Below are 15,057 nucleotides of genomic sequence, written 5' to 3'. Positions count from 1 at the left end.
AAGAAGAGCTAAAGTGTCTCCTACTGAAAGTGAAAGAAGAAAGTACAAAGACTGGACTAAAGTTGAATGTCAAGATAACGAAAATCATGGCAACTAAACCTACCACACCTCACATTTAGAGCGAGAAACAATGGAGGTACCGGTAGTTCCTAGTTTCATCTACTTAGGTTGCAAGATCTCTGCTAATGGTGACTGCAGCCATGAAATTAAAAGACGCTTGCTCCTTAGGAGAAAGGGAATGGCTAATCTCGACAGTATTTTCTAGAGTAGACACTAACTTTTAGAACAAAGAATCATATAGTAAAGGCTATGGTCTTCCGAGTAGCGATGTACGGAAGCGATTTCTGGACAACAAGACTGCGAACAGACGCATTCGAACTACAGGGTCTCATATAAACAGGGCCGGATTAAGAGGGGGGCTAAAGGGGCTGCAGCCCCGGGCCCCGCGAGCCAAGGGGCCCGGCCTTTGGCCGAACCTAAAATTGTATAAAAAGACCTTCTGCTCCACCTCCGTGCATGTATATGAATATTTACGCTCGCAAAGTATCGAACACGCACTCTTCCTTCCTTCTTATCAGTTGTCCGCGTTAGTATTTCATTACTGCTAGAATCAATTACCGTCCAGAGACACGAATCCTCGCTACTTACGCGCTGTAATTATTGTAAAGGTTATTGTTGACAAAAATTTAAATCTGGTAGCTTGCGAGTACGGGCAGAGGGGGAAGGGGGTGAAGAGGTCTAGGAAGTGAGCAGGAGGAGACAGGGGAAGCACGGTGGAATGTGCATGTATACTATATATTTGCATCAGGAAGAGAACTTCCAGTTCACCTCTGATTATTGAACCATTCGTAAGTTACAAATGTAATATTTTTGTAAAATTGATCGAAAATATCCTAGTGGTGCCAAAAAACGTAAGTTCTGTTTTGTATGTCGATTTGATAGTGATGATGAGACAAATGTGGAATATCTTTTGGCATTATGAAATATTAACGTGAAAAATAGAAAAAAATTGTAGTCTATTTCAATACTTCCCTATTCATCAATTTAAGTGCAAGTAGTTCTATAACGACTTCAGTATGCTAGTCGTACGTGATGTTACGAAGAAGGGGCCCCACGTTTTTAAATAGCCCAGGGCCCCCAAACACCTTAATCCAACACTGCATATAAACCCAGATCGAACGTACGGTGTTTGTACTTTTGCGCTACGGCAGCTGTAGTATGGGAGGCGCGCGTATAGTTCTTGACCTTGCAAGTAGCCTGCACGTGTTCGACCACGCAAGCATGAGTCGCCAGTCTGAATCTCAGCTGTTAACATGGTGAGACAGTTATCATTGCAACATCGTATTTTCATATGTAAAAGTTCTGGTTTCATCTTAATGGTCGTGTGAACAGTCATAACTCTCGCTACTGGTGTGCAGAAAATTCTAATGATGTTTAAGAAGTCCCTCATTATGATAAGAAGATTGGTGTTTGGTGTGCTGTTAGTGCAAGACGAATAATTGGGCCTATTTGTTTCGAGACGACAGTAAATGCAAAGAGGTACCAAGATGACATTTTGACGCCATTCTTCCACCAGTTAACGGAAGAAGAAAATTCGCGTGGGTGGTTTCAATAAGATTCAGCCCCTGCTCATACAGCAAAAGATTCCCTTCTTAGAACCTCGGAAGTGTTTGCAGACAGAATGATCAGTGCTGATCTATTTCCCTCTCGTTCTCCAGATCTAACAGTGTGTGATTTTTACTTGCGGGGTAAACTGAAAGAAAAAGTGTATCGAACAAATTCTCACACATTGGAGTAACTGAAAGAAAACTTACGAATGAAATCAGAAACATTACAGTGGCAGAACTCACTCGCATCAGCCAGAATGTGTTTTCCAGTCTTTGACCGGGTTAGGGATGTAATGAATGAACCAGATATAGGCTATTATTACAATGGGGTCGCCACTCCCAAGGTGATATTAATGACTGATTAATGCTATGACATGATTATGTTCAGTGTTGCTGGAATGAAAGATGACAGAGAAAACCGGAGTACCCGGAGAAAAACCTGTCCCTCCTCTGCTTTATCCAGCACAAATCTCACATGGAGTGACCGAGATTTGAACCACGGTATCCAGCGGTGAGAGGCCGACGCGCTGCCGTCTGAGCCACGGAGGCTCTCCAGAATGTGATTACCAGATACAATGCCTGTATAACCCAGGATGGCCGACACTTCCAGCATATTTTACAAGGTAAGATATCTATAAGATTGTATACAAACTTAAAGCAGGGCGGTCGCGTGGACATAAGTTTGGCCGAGGCAGCTGCCGTAGCTCAGAGTAAAAACACCGTGCGTTCGGTCTTCTTCATGAGAGACCCTGTATAGTGTTGGAGAAAACTCCTTAGAGTTCTGTGGACTAATAAGTCTATAGTCTATTACAGGAAATCATCTCAGGGTGCTCGTTGGAAGGACAAATACTGAAATATAAACTTGTTCATATTACGAGAAGACTTGATTCACTGGAAAACACCTTCCTGCTGGGGAAGAATGATGGTCAAAGGAGAAGAGGGCGACAACGGATGAGGTGGATTGATGATTTCAAGGAAGTCATGGATCTCAATCAGGGAAGTCTTGGGGAAATAATGCAGGTCAGAAAGAAATGGCGAGCTTTGGTCTATAGCAGGGCCATCCAAACAGCGCTCCCCGAGCGATAGCGCTCTGGACACGCTCTAAGCCAGTGCTCCGAGCACTTTGGGGGAAGGTAGTTTCGGTAGTGAGGGAGGAGCTTGGCCGGCTGAGCGAGCGGTCTGCCCGCCGCACCGAAACGAGCAGCCGATCCATCAGTCGCTAGTTAGTCCAATGCGCTTTGTTGACAGCGTGTAAATAAGTCAATTTCGCAGTTGTCTTGACTCAACATCATACAAGAAAAATAAGGAGTGGTGAAGCAGCAGCCTTTAAAGCAGAATGGGAAATTTCATTTTTCTGTACAGCTTATAAAGGGCATGCCAAATGTTTAGTGTGCCACCGAGATTTAATATGTATAAAGAAACACAATTTGGAATGGTACTACAGTGCCAACCACAGGGATGATTACGGTTATTTGACAGACGCCAGTCTCCAATCGAAGTTGGAAGAATTGAAAGAAAATTTCAAGCAGCACTATTCCGTAAGTATTATTGTTTTAATTTTAAAATGCTTGTTTACAAACGGGAATGAAGAAATGATTGAATTATCTGAAGAACACTAAAATTGTGACTTGCCGTATTTTTGTCTGACAGGAGATTGAGGAGAGTGAGGTTGATGGACCCATTTTACAAGCAAGCTACAAATGTTCGCTGCGAATTGCTAAAGCTGGGAAGCCCTCCACGGAAGGGAATTTAATCAAGAAGTGCCTAATGGACGCGGCGGCATGCATTTGTCCTAAGGAGCTAGTTGAGAAATTTGACAAAATCTCTCTTTCTCCTCAAACTGTGGCTCGCAGAACAGACGATATGGCTGTTGATATGGAACAGCAATTAATGGAGAAGGCAGCAAATTTTGAATCCTTTTCTATCGCCCTCGACGAATCAACCGACAATGCGGACACAGCTCAGCTCGTTATTTTCATTCGAGGGGTGGATGACGAACTTCGGGTCACCGAGGATTTCTTAGACTTGGTAGCTCTCAAAGACACCACTACCGGTTTCGATAGTTTCCAAGCTGTGGAGGGTGTTTTTGAATCAATGGGATTAAATTGGAGCGGTTGACGAGTGTAATGACGGATGGAGCTCCCGCTTTACGTGGTCTACGCACGGTGTTCCTCAGCTATGTAAAATTAAAAATGGCTGAGAGCAGCAGTACCCTCATGGCGGCGATCCGTTGCTTGATACACCAGGAGGCAATCTGTGCAAAAGTCGCCAAGCTTAAGGACGTATTGGGAACAGTTGTGCGAATGGTAAATTTTCTTCGCTCCCATGGACTCACGCACTGTCAATTCAGTGAGTTCTTGGATGACATCGAAGCGGAGTATCCAGATATCCCGTATCATGCAGAAGTAAGATGGCTGAGCAAGGCAAAGGTGCTTCATCGTATTTTTTTGCTTGCGGAACGCAATAGATACCTTTTGTGACATGAAAGGGTCTTTTGTGTGATCCTAAGTGGGTGGGGGACTTGGCATTTTTAAGCAACGTTACTGCCCATCTGAGTACTTCGAACACTTGCGGGTAATTCGCCAATTACAAGAAGAAAATAGATTTTCAGAATTATCAGAACTGCAAACGGTGTTAGATGTATTTGTTCGACAATTTTCTCTTAGTGCAGACAGTGCTCTACAATTAAGAGTTGATTGAACTGCAGCGCAATGTTCGTCTTAAAGACCGCTTTCTAATGTCACTAAGTTTAGAAGAATTTTACAGCGGCTTTCCGCAAGAAGAATACCCGCTTTTGTATAAACATGCATGTAAAGTTCTGTCAATGTTCGGCTCAACGTACATTTGTGAGCCTTTCTTTTCGGTTCTTAAGTTTACCAAAAGTAAACATCGTGCAACGATGAGCGGTAGAAACTTGCGCAATTGTTTAAGAATAGCTGTGTCCAGAACTATTGTACCCAATTTGGAGAAGATTGTTTGCTACAAAACTAAAAGCTCGTAAAAACGACTGAGCAAAAGTCACTCAAGGTCTGTACTACCTGTTCATATTGGTAAAATTTTGTTGAATTTTCCACTGAGATATGTTCAAATTTCAGTTTTGAATAAATCACATTATTCTTTACTTAACACTTGATTTTGTTTCTTGCATATTCCATACATCGGAGTACCTTTCGATTTGTATATGCGGTATATTTGTTATGGCAAAACAGTCCTATCAATATGATGTCAACAATTCCACAGAAGCCGTCGGCCGCACGACTGTACATATGTATCTAGTCAGCGTGGTCTGAACATCGTCCGTCTGTCTCAGGTCTCCTCGCTGCCACAGTGTAGTGCTGGTAGGGGAAGGAGCGCTAGTCTGACTGCCCAGTGCTCCCCAAGCGCGGGCGCGCTCTCGGAGCGCAATGACTGGATGGCCCTGGTCTGTAGGGTCAAAGAGAGTCGGAACCCCTCACCCCACACACACAAATAACGTACAAAACGTTGAAACAAACCCATGAATACGCTACGGAATAGTGTTGCCAGATATTTCCGAAGATAGGGTTCGAAAATTTCGGAAGATTTAGTCAACATTTCTGAGGATGTATAGAAATATGTCAGGTTTTTTAACTGAAAATTAAACGATCATGCAATTAACGTTGGGTGATAATTCAGTCAGTCATTCATCTGAGGATTTTCCCCTTTCTGATAATGACGATGATGATTATTGTTAAAATGGGCTTAACATTTTGGTCAACAACCCCCCGACCCTTCCTCTTTCTTCCTCGCCCGCGAAGATGTAGTTCTTCGTCAGAGACAGAAAGACCATACCAAGTTCAAAATCCTAACATAATTTTACTCTTTGATTGCCCTAGGAGTTATGTGGTAGGTCATGTATTGATATCCCAACTCAATCGGCTGTCATAATTAGAATGGGTATATGAGAGAAGCCAGTGGTTTTCGCACGTTAAATAACTCATTCTCGCACCCAAAGTCTCTCAAAACTGACAGTAGATGAAGGGAAGTTAAACAGATAATATTGTTTTGATCTGCAACCGTATAAAGTACATCTTCCTAGAAGCTTGTGTCTACAAAGTAAAGATCGGAAGATTTGCATCTAATTTCGTATTTTCTGGAATATTGTTAAAAATCGGAAGTTCTTCCGAAATCTCGGAGAATCTGTCAACTCAATGGCCATCAAATGTAAAAGGATGTTCTGCCAACATTAAATATTATTGTAAAGTAGATGCATCGGCACGATTCCGTGCTCTGGAGTGTACAATTCAGTCAACTTTTCTGTATGTTAACTGGGCTTTTCCATCTGGCAATTCGCGAAGCGTATGCGTATTGTTGTTTGTATCTTCCAAGCAATATATCTTGTGTGATAAATCAAACCTTGTTTCGTTATCTTAAGCAATTTTTCTCAACACAAACACAAATTTTAACAATGTAGAAGTGGTTTGTTTTACTGCTACCGTTTTAACTGAATAAACTGAAAGGCAGGGATACTCACCACTTCAAGAACATCTGCTATCTTGGTAAGGAGTTCATTGCTGAGTTGATGCAGCAGAGGAACACTACGTAAGAAGTTGAGATTATCCTCCAGTCTCTGCAGGCCTGTCCTCATCATGATCTGCTGGAAAACTCGTCTATCCAGCACCCATACTTTTGCATCCGTGACAGCTAGAATGTTTAAAAAGAAAACACAGTTACACATGAATACGAAGTATGATGTCACCACAAAGATCAATTAAAACAACATAGCATACCGGTACACGAAGGATATTGTGATCAAGAAAAATGTAAGTTCCCAGTGGAAGGAATATCTAGGTTCTATAATAATAATAATAATAATAATAATAATAATAATAATAATAATAATAATAATAATAATAATAATAATAATAATAAACATCCTAACAGTTGTAGATTTCATAGGGCAACGTAGCGTTAGAATGTTGTCATAAAAAGGAGTTTTTTAAAGTGTCAGCTAATCTACTAACACGAGTCTCTTCTATTTATGGCCTTTTAAATGTCAACCGACAGCGGCTGGATTGGAATCCAGAAATCTTTATTACAGAAGGCGAGTGCCTACCGAACTGGGATACGCAGCCGGTCATTAATATAGAAAGAAAGCTTTTCCATCTCCACCCTTAATTGTATAGTTATTCCCTTAAGCAGCGCGTTTAAACTTTTTAGCACTTTTTTGGTTTTTCTTCTTCCTTTTCCACTATTTCTTCATCCTGTCGCTGTGTTCATTTTTAGTTGTTCAGGCCATCCTGTCTCTTGTCGGGTGGTCTTTACAGAAAATTTGTGTTTGTGAATTAATGTTCTGAATTTGATTCTATCTTGAATGGTTTCTTCATTAATACCAATTTAATTTACGTCTTGACTGTTTTATTTTAGCCAATTATAGTTATTTTCCACTGATAAGGCTAAGTTTAACATTTTCTTTGTGAGCCTATTATTATCTATTCTATATAAGTGACCGTAACATTGCAATCGCCGTTTCCTGATTGTATCTGTGATTTATTCTGTAACTTGATAGATTTCATGTGATTTCTTTTTCATCCAAATTCCATTTTCGCATTTTGGTCCCGAGATTTTCCTGAGGAATTTTATTTCTTGTTTTTAGATCACCTTTATTCGAGATTTGCCACCAATTATAATACTTTCAGATGCACAAAGCGCTTCTGTTTTAACTACTGTGTTATAATGCCGTAATTTTGCCTTTTTTGATATAGTTCTTTTATTGTATCTGTTCCAAGTAATTTTGTATGCTCTTTGAAGTTTTGCAATTCTTTCTTTGTTAGCTTGCTGATTCAACCCTGATGGTTCAATTATGTCACCTAGATACTTAAATTTGTCTACTTCAGGGATATTTTCATACTTGGTGATTAACGGTTGACTGTTGAAACCTTATTTAGTCCCTTCCATATACTTTGTCTTTTCATAAGAAATTTGGAGTTTTTTCTAGAGACTGGATTGCCTCCTGTTTGTTGCTGGATAAAATGGCAATGTCATCAGCAAATGCTAGGCAATTACGATTAATTTTGTTTTGGAGACATTTACCAATATTTATACCTTATGTTTCATTTGACATAATCCTAATCACTTTTTCCAGAACTAAATTAAACAATAAGGGGGATAATCCATCGCCTTGTCTGACTCGTGTATTGTATTGCCAGGAATAGGCTATACAATATATTTATAGCATAATATGCAGTTCTGGTCGAATGTCACTGAGCCGCATCATTCATTAAGAGGTGAATCCTGATTTGAAAGAATTAAATCAGTTATTCTACAGAGAACTAAACTTGAAATTTAGGCGAGACTCTGCTAAACCCGCGTTGCGACTAATTTCACAGTAACTGAAATATAACTTTACTGAGACTTCACTCCTGTGTGAGGAGAAGTTCTGATCAGCGTACTGTGTTCTCTAAACATCTCGTACTCTCATGGTAATGGTTGTAAATTATGCTGTTGATGCCTTTGGTGGTGGCATCAACAAACTTCTGTACTTATTCTGTTTAGTGTGTTTGGAAGAGAGGTTTCCTTAACGTGAGCACTTCTACAATATTTATTTCTACTTACAAATAGTATTACCGTATTTACGCGAATAATACCCGCCACCGAATAATCCCCGCACCCTAATTTAGGAAGGATCATTTTGAAAAAATGAAATGAACTAAAATTCCTTGCATTGAAAGAGTAACGTAGGCATAAACAAACATTCCATACCACTCCTCGAGTTCCATGTGGCCTTTACGCAAATATGCTAGTTGCTTTACGTCGCACCGACTCAGATAGGTCTTATGGCGACGATGGGACAGGAAATGGCTAGGAGTGGGAAGGAATCGGCCGTGGCCTTAATTATGGTACAGCCCCAGCATTTGCCTGGTGTGAAAATGGAAAACCACGGAAAACCATCTTCAGGGCTGCCGATAGTGGGGTTCGAACCTACTATCTCCCGAATACTGGACACTGGCCGCAATTAAGCGACTGCAGCTATCGAGCTCGGTGCGCAAATATGAACATGACGGATATAGCTACCTTGGCTGAACATATTAGAGGTGATGAAAATGCATAATCACTGCTATAAAATATATATGTCATGAAAATTAGCACGTAGACCTTCTTACGTGGCAAGTGTTTAATTAATCTGAACTTGCAATAGGGTCGATTTGCTGTAGATCGGAAGATTCTTTGTCTCTTGCGTTACTAGAATCCTTTCCTAAATTACTTAAAAATTCGTTACACCCCACGTCTAAAACACTGTGCACCCAACATCGAAAACTACGTGACCCAGGAGCGTGTTGACAATCTTGACGCAAATAAAAACCCGCACCCCAATTTCGTGCCTCATTTTTTTTAAATATCCGGAGATTATTCACGTAAACACGGTATTTGCTGTGTTACTGTCAATAAATACATGGGCTACTGCGGAACAACCCGGACTGTTAGGATTTAGTCGAAGCTCAAGAGTTGGTTTTTAAGTTCTGGAAACTATTTTATTTATTAATAGATAGCATACGTACATACATAAATGGTTCTAAATTCCATGGGCCTTCGATCCAGTCACCAGCATTGCGTACAACGTGTTCCTAGCGATGCGAAAGCCATTGGATCCCGTTGGCACTGCCCAGTCTGTCGATCGTGCGAAGAAAGCGGTCGGTAGCCTGCAAAACGTCTTCAATTCTACGGAAGCGCTTCCCACGTAGTGGCTCGATCATCTTGGGGATTAGATCGAAGTCGCAGGGACTTGCATCCAAAAAGTATGTGGGGTGATAGAATATCCCAACGATTGAATAATTCAGACAACTCCTGCTGTGTGTGCCATAGCTTTGTCATGCAGAAGAGAACTTGACTTACTTACAGAAGAATAATGGGGTATTTTCAAAAATATAATCTATAATAGGCAGCAACATTCAGAAAGGTCTTCATAACTTCACTTTTACTTTTAAACCTTGAAGTACAGATTGATTCACTTCGGATGGAACACTTACGTTAATATACAGTGGAGAGTGGCAAATAGAAATGTTTCATAGGAAAGACTGGAGGTAGCAATTGTCAGATCCATAAAAATGTTCCCTTGAGCTTGGCAATGGCAGTGATCACCTGGTACAAGGCCCAGTTTTTAATGATTTAATGATAAGAGGATTTGAAATAAACGACTCCACAGAACTACAGTAGAACTTCTGTTATCCGGAACAATTTTAACCGAAATGCCCTTTAACCGAAACGACCGAAAATAATTATTCTCGGTAAAAACGAATTAAAGGAACATTCTCTGTTATGTTACGACAAAAAGGATGAATAGCGGGATGCGTGGGCTATGACCTTGACTGCCTCCTTTCCTTCTCTGTTGCCAACTCAGTTTTTGATATGACGAATCAAAGCCTTTTTGACGTTCTGCTGATGAATGGTGTGACATAACGGATAGAAAACGATATGGAAAAAAGTCGACGATTGTTTAAAAAAAGCAGTGTAATATGTACAGTGTAAGTATATGCAGCATGGAACATGGTTTATTCTGAACATGCACAGTAGTTTGGGTTTGTTAAAATGTATATGTATTGTATTCATTTTCTATAATCTAAAACGTCAAAAAAGTTTCTTAACTATAAAAATGAGATTTTAATTATTATCCGAAATTTTCATTATCCGAAAGCACTCCCCTCCTTTGTTTCGGTTAACAGAGGTTCTACTGTAGTTACAAATGGAGGATTGTGCAGGCGTTAATTCAGAAAGGCTTGCAGACTGAACGACGAAAGGCATAACAGTTCACAATAAATATGTATAATAAGATCATATTTCATAACTTCTTACCATAGATTTTAATTTAATTTAATTATAATACTGTAACAGTACCTTGTATGGATGCTGTGCGAGTACAGTTGTAGAGGATTGCCAGCTCTCCGAAGGCTTTCCCTGGACCCATCCTGCCAAGCACCTTCTCCTCCTTTATCACCTCAAACTCTCCTTCGGCTGACACGAACAGATGGGCACCTGGAAGAAAAATAAAAACACCATCATATTAGTAAGCTCTGATGAACAGATCGAAGAAAAAAAAAAAACAGATTTGAATCGTGCAAACCTTACATTTCTTAAGGTTGGTACTTAGATGTTTCCCGTGAATGTAATTAAAGGTCGGCATTTGTCCGACGAGCTGGTTGTAGATTTATATTTAGATGACGTGATACAAATTCAGTCAATTATTTACAATGACGGCAAGTTTTTGTTTTATGAGGAGATTGGTAGATATTTCATACTTTTTTACTGCTGATTTCAATTAGCAGCAGGGGCTGATGACCTCGATGTTAGGCCCCTTTAAACAACAAGCATCATCATCATCATCATCATCATCATCATCATCATCATCAATTAGCAGCTGAAGTGCGAGTACACTGTGAAGACCAATGTCTTATCACCCGAGCCGTAGCTGCAATATTCACTAGACGGGAAGCCCCTTTGTCGAATTTTTGTGATTAAATATTCATTAAAAATTACTGATGAGAGAGAGAGAGAGAGAGAGGTACGGGACCGAAGAGAAGAATATAATTGCGTTTAATAATTCATCAACAGGATTGAAGTTTGGCTCAGAACAAGACGACTTCTTCCCATCCCCTTCTCTGAGTAACAATACCCACGTGCCACGTGGTAAAACATAGATTACAATGCTACGATGCTGCCACTTTTAAGGCCAGTCGGCGTTCTTTGAGAAAAATATTCTGAGCAGAATTAGACGGTCCAGAATGGGGATCATGTACTTCCTCGCCGCTTCTGCATGACAAAAAAGGACAGACATTATTACATTTATGTAATATCACAACTGATGCTCGACAGTATGAGACCGTGTGGACAGTCTGAAGGACAAACCATTTTTTACGGTATTAATTTTCAATGTCATATTCCGATTTATTGATGTGTACGCCGTCATAAAACAGGGAGGGGGTGAAAGTTTGCATTTCGAGGAAATAAGTTTAAGGATTACTGTGCTGCCGTACCATATACATTCGCCGCCTTGACAATAGTTTATACGGCCCTTGTACATTGTTGATGAGACTTCCTCAAGGTGCCATACTGTGTCCAATTTTGTATAGCATTTACACAACGGACTTAGACACCATGTTTATTCCTGCTATAAAAGTTCTACAATATGATGACGGTGCCTGTATATACACTTATTCTTCGTGTTTATGGGTAACCCGACTACGACTGACTGATGCAGCAAATACACTGGAAACTGACTCTCACATCTTCAGCTAAGTCATCGGCAGTGATTTTCACACGAAAACGCAGGACTCTTACTACACCAACTATACTCCTCGGCTCGTATTCATTCCCGTTAATCCTATAATGCCCGGCGTGACAAATTTGTCACACGACTTTCAGATGCTATCAGAAGCTAGAATACATCTTTTTTATTCTTATTGCCCAGTGTAGCACATTTGTCACACAGTTGTGAACACACCCTGATGGATATTTTCTTCAACTGTGGTCCGGGAAGTTCGCGCCATTTTACTGAAGTCAACCGGTCGCTGCTGTGAAGGAAGATGACACGCAAGGAAAGTTTGTTATTCTTACTGTTTCTATAATTTAGTGTTTTCCATACTTATAAAGTTGTATTATTAAAACATAATGTTCATCGAAGAGAAAATGTACTTTGGGAGTTCACTAGCTCAATATGTGTAGCTGTATGGCCATTTCAGAATCTGATGTTACAAATATGTAACACTGGGCATTGGAGGGTGTTTTCAATGAATGGCGTGTGTTATGTATTGCTGTTGCTTGTTGTCTGTCCTGTTGAAATTGAGTGATTATTGACCATCACGTGTGCCATATACGAGTAAAATATAAGGTAATAATAATAATAATAATAATAATAATAATAATAATAATAATAATAATAATAATAATAATAATAATAATAATAATAATTTGCTATCATTTTCAGATTTTCCTAGAACGAGTAGAAGATGGTATATGTACATCTTTTGGCATTTGATATGCATTACAGTTGTCAATAGTTGGATCAAGTACAGGGAGAATTGCAAACGTCTACAAGAGCAACATCTGCCATTGAGAAAGTTTCAGGCTGAAATTGCATGTGCCCTTGTTTCAGCTGGCAAAGGTAAAGCAAAGCGAGGATGACCTAGCAGAGACGATGTGTCAACATCTAGGAAGAAAGCAGCTACAACAATTCTTCCAGTTACTGATTACCAGAAACACAAGTACGAGCACTGGCCAATATGGAAGGACACACGAGGATGCTGCAAGATATGCATTAAGATGGCCTCTCACATTTGGTGTGAAAAGTGTAGTGTATTTCTTTGTTTGAACAAAGACAATAATTGCTTCAGAAGGTTCCATGTGTAGATAGCGCTAGAAAATTATAATCATAGTGAAAATTGAACTGAAATTGAACTAAACTGCTCCTTTTTATGCTCATTTTTATATGCTCGATTATTCTAATTTTAAGGCCTATTTCTGTTAAAATGTAAAGAATTAATATCAAGCCACTCTTTAGGAAGAGAATAACTGTACAGGGAGTTAGTTAATAATAAAATATTTTTTGAATGAAATCTATCGTGTACCTAGGAAATGCCCAGTGTGACAAATATGTCACATTAAAAATAAAAGGGTCAACGATTTGAAATGGTACAAAATGCATATAATAGAGTAAGTTGAGGCTTAGGAAGTAGTTTTACTGGTAATATGATTTTTATATCATCATACAGTTGGTTTGGGCATTACAGGGTTCAAATCGCATGGTAAATATTAGGGGCTATTTTTGGACAGCATGCTTACATGGAATAAATATATTAAGCATGCCATAGAGAAGACCAACTTTGTCCTGAATGTTTTTCGGGCTATCATCACACGCACTTGGTGGGGAGCAGATCCAACCATACTACTCATTATGTATAAAGCTATAATACGACCAATTTCAGACTACAGTAGTATCTTCTTCGCAAATGCATCGCAATCAACTCTTCATAAACTAGAGGTAATGCAGTACCGAACGATTAGGTTATGCATCGGTGCTATGACATCCTCACCAAAAGCAACTCTTCTGATCGAAGCAAATGGAATGCCTTTATCTCTCAGACGACAATTATTATCAAATATATTCCTACTTCGGCGAACTACACTCAAGAAACTTTGTCTCTTTCCGAAGGTAAAACTAACAGCGGACACTTTGGACACTTTGGATTTAAGACCAGCAGAAAGTATTCAGCGAATTCCAGCCCTCGTCAAAAGCTACAAGGAACTGAAATATATCATACCCGTTGTGTTAAGGGATATATCTATTCCAGGCTTCGGTTATCCATATAAAATCTCTCTTTTCCGACCTGCAGTATTCTACCTCCCTAACTACCTACGCCACTCCAGTAAAAGGAACAATAGCATAACGGCATTCATTCAATCGATCTGGCTCAATTCTCTTCATTTACATACGGAAGGATCAAAAACTATCGGCGGTGTTGGATATACTTATCACTGCCCTACTCTGAATACTTCTGAAAAGCACTCACTAACGCAGCAGATGTCCATATTTACGGCAGAACTACTCGCTTTTCGTGCTGCAATCATCATTGGACTTTCACAGCATACACAGAAAATATTAATTTTTACAGATGCCCAAAGTGTTCTGCAGCGACTACAACACCCTCAATGGACCATAAAATGTAATCACTACCTTTTAAAAATTTTGCAAATGGCATACAGATCAAAAATCATCGGCATCGACATAGATTTCCTTTGGATGAAAGGTCACGCTGGCATAGAGCATAACGAAATAGCTGACCAACTAGCAAAGCGGGGAATCTTAGATGGGACCTATAACGCTATGGTGATTCCATATACGGACTTCATACCATTACTGCACAGCAAATCTCACAATGACTGGTAGAAGAATAACTACAGCAGGAGATTAAAGGATGACACTACGCTGCTCATCAGCCTCATATTCCAAGACCCTGGTTTTGCAAATTAGGTCTTAGTAGGCGCCATCTTACGTCCATCATACGCATCCGTCTTGGTCATGGCTGCTACCGAAATCATCTTCATAGAATTAGAGTAGTGGATTCTTTTATGTGCGACAAGGACCAAGAGGAAATTGTCGATCTTAACCAAATCATTCTCGGCTGCAGTAAATATCGACAGGGACAACGTGTTTTATATAAAAAACTGGCCCTTATTCATGTCCCTTTTCCTACCAGTGAACTGTGCTTAGTAAGAAGATGTGATATCAACTTGCCCAAATTTACATATGACTGATGTGAAGAGCTGAATGAGACATTTCTCGCCGAAGGTTCTTTTGCGTGTGCCGTGAAGTGAATGCCTTGTATTTCTTTTGTGTAGATATATTTAATCTGTTGATTGTATTTTTAGATATAGAGTTCTTTTATATATGGCGGTGGTAGTAGTAGTAGTAGTAGTAGTAGTAGTAGTAGTAGTAGTAGTA

General features: G+C 39.7%; 1 protein-coding gene across 1 annotated transcript in view; it reads right to left on the bottom strand.

Annotated features, from left to right (window-relative positions):
• LOC136878905 (cGMP-dependent protein kinase, isozyme 1) overlaps nucleotides 1-15,057 on the bottom strand; it is a 759,217-nt gene that overhangs the window by 54,976 nt on the left and 689,184 nt on the right. Inside the window, exons 6-7 of the mRNA XM_067152503.2 lie at nucleotides 10,458-10,595; nucleotides 6,100-6,269 (exon numbers count right to left, since the gene is read on the bottom strand). Coding sequence (XP_067008604.2) covers nucleotides 6,100-6,269; nucleotides 10,458-10,595 — 308 coding nt within the window. The remainder of the gene's footprint in view (nucleotides 1-6,099; nucleotides 6,270-10,457; nucleotides 10,596-15,057) is intronic.

The sequence above is a fragment of the Anabrus simplex genome, chromosome 8, assembly GCF_040414725.1.
Source record: "Anabrus simplex isolate iqAnaSimp1 chromosome 8, ASM4041472v1, whole genome shotgun sequence".
NCBI lineage: Eukaryota > Metazoa > Arthropoda > Insecta > Orthoptera > Tettigoniidae > Anabrus > Anabrus simplex.
The sequence above is the reverse complement of the archived record's forward strand: the minus strand, read 5'-3'. Positions and strand labels throughout refer to the sequence as shown.